At 50.8% G+C, this 5733-nt stretch overlaps 1 protein-coding gene across 2 annotated transcripts; it reads right to left on the bottom strand.

Moving 5' to 3' along the window:
- Positions 1–140: 140 nt before the first annotated feature.
- Positions 141–4948, bottom strand: BLOC1S2 (biogenesis of lysosomal organelles complex 1 subunit 2). Of its 2 annotated transcripts, XM_044420193.1 has the most exons (5): positions 4787–4948; positions 3495–3611; positions 2560–2679; positions 936–1040; positions 141–495 (listed from the first exon to the last, which is right to left on the bottom strand). In XM_044420193.1, the coding sequence occupies exons 2-5, from the start codon at positions 3541–3543 to the stop codon at positions 464–466; spliced, it is 306 nt and encodes a 101-aa protein (XP_044276128.1). In that variant the 5' UTR covers positions 3544–3611; positions 4787–4948; the 3' UTR covers positions 141–463. The 2 variants fall into 2 exon arrangements, 1 of the variants encoding a protein (XP_044276128.1); XR_006413738.1 differs by lacking the exon at positions 4787–4948 and having other exon boundaries at positions 810–1040.
- Between the last annotated feature and the right edge of the window lie 785 nt (positions 4949–5733).

Genomic DNA, 5733 nt, shown 5'->3' with positions numbered 1-5733 from the left:
ACCAGGTGCAATGAGAGCAGCAGCAGCCACAGCTTGGACTGGCGACACAAGCCCTGTGAGTGGCTTGGAGAGTCAAGCATGGCCGCACGTCGAGGCTGGAGGACGGTTTCCCTGAAGAAAGTGCAAGCAGAGAGCCACCGTAATTTCCAAGGTTTTATTTCTCAAAAAAGCACAGTGGGGAATATGCTTTACAACAAGGCTGCGTCATCTGAATGGTGGCCTTGGTGTGCCTGGGGCTGCCCTGTTCATCCTCTTAAGCGCACGGACGGGGCCACATTATTTTGAGTGCAAGGGCAGGGACAGAAGGGTTAGTGGGTGCTCCTCGGAGTCCTCATGTAACTCTGGTGGAAAGTGGCTTCGAAGCAGAAATGATGTAAAGTTCAGCAAGTCAGTGATATGATCCGATCTCTCAGAAGAGAAAGGCATGTATCCTAGTAGAAGAGTCTCACTACAGGCCGTTCTTTCAGCGTTTTTCCAGTTTTTTGTACTTTGCTTCTGCAGAAGACAAAACACGCAATCATCAGTGCAAGCAAAAGAACTTTCTTTTCCGTTACAAATTCAGGATCTATGTCCAAGCCTTAGTGCTGCCAGCAGACTTGGAATCCCATGCTCTGCAGAAATTACTCGGTTCCCATCATCAGCACACACGACTGCCAGGGATTTAAACCATTCCACTTTCACTCCAACCCAGAAGACAAGGTGTGCACAAAAACAGAATTTTTGCAGAAGGCAAGGCAAGGCAAAACATTGACTACAGGATCCAAAGATCTACTTTATCCAGTTAAAATTTCTTCCTTTAAGTGGCATACCCTTATCTCAGACTATGAGCTCTTTGGAAAAGCTTCCAAAGAGCTGTTCAAGCAACACACATCACAAGCTCCCTTGTTCAGTAGTTCTCTGGATCCGGCATGACAAGTGATATTGTAAGTAGCTACCAAGCTTCTTTGAGTAGGCGTCCAGCTTGTACGCAGCCTGTTCCAGAGCAGCTACTTGCTCTTCAATGAGACTGATTTGTTCCAGGTAGGGCTGAAGTCCAGCGTCTTGAGAAAAACAGAGCGGGATGGGAAGGGGAGGAAAAATAAACACGACCAGTTATTGCCTTGCTAAGGATGAACAACTTCCGCTACCCCTTGGGTTATTTGATTTGAAACAAAGGGGCAAGAATATAGATTTGCATGTTTCTATTCACATAATAGATGAAGCTATTCCTCCTCTATCTTAACATTAGTAATTAAAAATCAGTATCATGCAACCAAGGGGCAAAGAGATAAGTTAAGAATTAGGCTCTTTCAGAACTGTAAAGGATCTCTGTACCAAAATCACTGAATAAACCTACACACAGGTGATGCACACAACTCCAAACACAACGACCAGTGGCTGTGCATCCAGCTGACAGAAAGGGGAATGCAGAACCAGCAGATTGTCAGATGTGAAACGGTTCGACATAAAACATTGGCTTCGGCCACAGTCGAGAGTTTGTGGCAATGCCAATGGCAAACTCAACCAGGTCCAGAGGAACAAGTCCCATCTCAGTCGAAATGAACCATCAGCACCTGTGCAGAATACCCAGAACGGTCACGTCAATGGACACGCCTTATTCCTCTCATCTTCACACTTGTTTTCCGATTCCAACAGATCAGGTGTGCGTCAAAGTGGAGCCAAGCTCTTCAGTAAGGCTACTGCTACCAAGTCTCTCCCACAAATTGTACGGAAACCAGTGCAATCATGCAGTTCACGCTCCACTGAATTATGTAGTGTATATATACTGCACATGGTAACATACTGGATGATCTGCAGTCTACGAAAACCTGTGGGATGAATGACTACCCTCCACTGCTTTTCTTGAACTCATGAGTAGTTACAAAACAGATTAAAATTACATTCCAATCACAGTTGGTCTAGGCTCCCCTGTTGTTTGTGTACAGAAACCTCCTCGTATGGGAAGGCACAGAAATCTGCACAGCCCCATGGATGGGTTCTGCCCCATGACTGCACTGGCCTGTTGCTGCTCTTTAGGGAGCTGGGGAGTTGAGCAGGGGTATGTACAAAAGGCTCGCTTAGCGTTCAGCCTGTTACGGGACAAGATCATAACATCTGGGAGGCGCCAACTGGCCAGGGCAGTGCCTACAGGTCAAATACAGTATAAATGCCCACGCACAGCACAGTATCATTTTAAAAAGTCCATCACAACTAGATGGAACCTTCCTTCCTTCTTTTCTTTCTTCTTTCTTTTTGGTTGTCAGAGTCGCTAGAACCACCTTCCCCATCCTCCACAGGTGCCCTCCACATCTACACGTGGTGGAAGAACCACAACCTCCATCACTGGCCAGGTTAACTAAGCTGATGGGAATGGTGGGCAAGCACACCTGAGTCACCTCACTGGGGAAGGCTATGCTGAAGGAACCTGGCAACGATTCTGCTCGGGCGCACAGTTCCACACCTGAGCCTGCAGCTTCTTCGCATCCTGGCTCCTCCATATAAGCGCATCCTGTGACAGTGCACAGCTCTTAAGCCAGGATTAAAGGATGCATCTGACTCAAGCCTTGCTCTCCTACTTACATTTTTGATTCAAGTCTTTCAGATTCCGACTTATATTTACAGCAATATCTTTCATTTCCAGGTATTTCAAACTAGTCAGCTTGTTCATGTTTTCCAAGAGTTTATAATCTTCACTAGTAGCTAAGGAAAAAGAGAAGGAAGAGAGAAAAAGCCAGCTTTATCTTTTTAAAATGTCAATTACTTATTGGAAAAAAAATAGTCACCCTGCCGACAAACGTTCACATACTCAAGGCAATGGTTTTCCCCGTTGCAATGTATGGCTGTGAAAGTTGGACCATAAGGAAGGCTGAGTGCCAAAGGATTGAGGCCTTTGAATTGTGGTGCTAGAGGAGACTCCTGCAAGTCCCTTGGACCGCAAGGCGATCAAACCGGTCAGTCCTAGAGGAGATCAACCCTGACTGCTCTTTAGAAGGCCAGATGCTGAAGATGAAACTCAAATACTCTGGCCACCTAATGAGAAGGAAGGACTCCCTGGAGAAGACCCTGATGCTGGGAACAATTGACGGGAAAAGAAGAAGGGGACAGCAGAGGATGAGGTGGCTGGATGGAGCCACTGAAGCAGTCGGCGTGAGCTTGGGTGGACTCCGGGGGATGGTGGAGGACAGGAAGGCCTGGAGGAGTGTTGTCCATGGGGTTGCGATGGGTTGGATGTGACTTCGCAAGTAACAACAACTTGTGAGAAATAAGTGAGGCTAAAGGATGCTTGCAAAATCCATCCCTTTGTATTGATAATGCTGGAAAAAAGACAGAGAAGGCTAGAGCCGGTCCAGCCCAGCATGGCTTGGTTTGAGAACACCCATACACGATCTGACGCTGCTCAAAGATGGCAAGATTTCGGCAGCACCCTTGCCTGGGATTAAGTCCCCCTGAACTCAGCAGCATTTGCCTCTGAGGAAATATACAGCCCACTGTGCAGTATTTTAATGCAAACTTACCTGTCAGTTCACCTGTTAAATAAATGGCCATTTTTTTGAACATATCCATACACAGTTCATTGATATCTTCCTCTGCTGGCTCTGTAGCCTCCTCCGCCGTTTCAACAGCAGGATCCTCTGTTCAGATTTAGAAGGATAACAGAAAACAGAAAGGTAGCATCAGCTCTTTGACACATTCACATCAAGTGCAAATCAATACAGCAGTGGGATAAAGAGATATATTGAAGACTAACTGATCTTTTGGTTTCACAGGGGTTGTAAGAACTATAAACATTTGTGTAAGGAACATTATGTGACCATGTCATTAGTAAAAATGCATTTATTGCATCCTGCTCCAGGGATAAGGCTGTTGTCAAATCCAGAGGTGGACTATCTTATCCCAAATATATGCATGCTCCCTAACAACAGTGGTGGACTGCAACAATCAGCGTGGTTTATTGTTAGTAAAACTAAAAGGGGAAATAAGAATTCCAGTGGGAGCAAGTTAATCAGTATAAGCTGCACAAGATTAAGAATATACAGCAGTTCTAGAATTCAGTGGATTAAAAGTGCACAGATCCAAAAAAGATCTGAGGCAGAAACAAGGACAGGACCAGGCGTGCCTCTGTGAGAAGGACCTTCCATCTCTGGGTATTCAGTCCTAGAATGGCCTTTTCCTCAACACGTATTTATGTGAATTTATGGCCTGTACTGTCCAATAGCTGAAGTACTCTGGACAGTGAACAATAATAAACTACCATATTGAATAAAACAATAAACCATCATAAACTTACATTTAAAATTTAAAACTACCGTGTTTTTCTGTTTAAAAGACAGTACTTTTTCTTAAAATATTTACCTAAAAACGAAGGGAAGTCTTATACACGGGAACCGAGAGAACTGCGGGCGCGCTGGTGGGGGGAAGCAGGCGTGGGCGTGATCGGGGGAGGTGGGCGTGATTGTGGGTGCGATTTGGGGGGAGGCAGGCGTAGGGGCGGGTACGATCGGGTGGGGGAGAGGTGGGCGCGATGGGGGGGAGACTGGTGCGGGTGCATGTATGCAGGGGGCCGGCGGGCATGCGCAGCAGCAGTTTGCTGGCTTAGAGATCAGTACAAAAAATGGGGGGCCTCCTATACATGGGGGGCGTCTTATAGTCGGAAAAATGCGGTATGTCCTTACAACTAGACAGCTAAAACTAGTCCATGCTTCTAGGTCTGCTGGAAAAGTCTCTGGACCCATGTGCTACCTGCAGCCGGCAGATGCCGCAGCAAGGAGGGCCAGCTCAACCTGGCATCTAAAAGACAGACTAGTACCTTGTGCTGGGCTCAAAGGTACACAGGCAGCCGGTGCAGGTGGGAGCTGTATGTTTGGCCTATCTAGTCACCGTGCTTGGTCTGGCAGCTGCAGCGTCTGGACAGTCTTCAAGGGCAACCCCAGGGAGATGGCACTGCAGTAATCTAGTGCAGAGACTGCAGGCATGTGGGTTACCAGAGCCAGGATCGCCCTGCCCAGGGAGGGGGTCGCCGGGCCACCAGGCAAGGCTGGCAGAAGGCACTCGGTGCCGCTCCCTGCCCGCACCCTTGGCAGAGTGTTGCCCCCAGGGGCTTCCAAGGGGCCAGGAGGGGGCTGGCCGGGGCGGGGCCATCATGCCTCTCACGCACTGCATGCCACTGGCCCGGCCCAGGTACCGCGTCGCTCGCCACGGCCCCTTTCCACGTGCACCGCCCAGCAGGTCCCCTCTCCACCGAGCGCGAGGGCGGGCTGCGCGCTTGCAAGCCAACCGCCGACTCGTCTGTCTCAGGACGGGCTCCGCCGCCAGGATCCAGGCTCCACAGGCCTTGCCGAGCTCCGCGCGAGGCCCTCCCCAGCCCTCGCCAGGCCGGCTGTGCATCGCCAAGGGCTCCTCCCGCGGCGCGCCCGCCGCGGCGAGGGCCAGTCCGAAGGACCCACTTGGGAGCGCAGCTCCCCCGCGCAGGCTGCGACGATCCGAGAAGCTCAAGCATGAGTGCGGCCCTGCACTCCCCGGCGACGGCGGCGCAGGATCGCGCCGGAGTCGCTGCGATCCCGCCTCGTAGAGGCGGCGCAGCGCCGGATCCGCGCCGGCAGCGAGGTCGGGAGGCAGGGAGGAGGGCGCGCTCCCGCTCCGCGCGCCGGGCAGGCACCGCCCGCCAAGCGCGCCGCTCGCTCTCCGGGGCCGGGCGCGCGGCAGCGGGCAGGGCGCGCCCCGGGCCCGGCGCAGGACACCGTGCGCTGCCTCTGC

Source organism: Varanus komodoensis, unplaced genomic scaffold (assembly GCF_004798865.1).
Source record: "Varanus komodoensis strain SLA01 unplaced genomic scaffold, ASM479886v1 scaffold11, whole genome shotgun sequence".
Classification (NCBI taxonomy): domain Eukaryota; kingdom Metazoa; phylum Chordata; class Lepidosauria; order Squamata; family Varanidae; genus Varanus; species Varanus komodoensis.
This window is presented reverse-complemented; position numbering and strand designations above follow the sequence as displayed.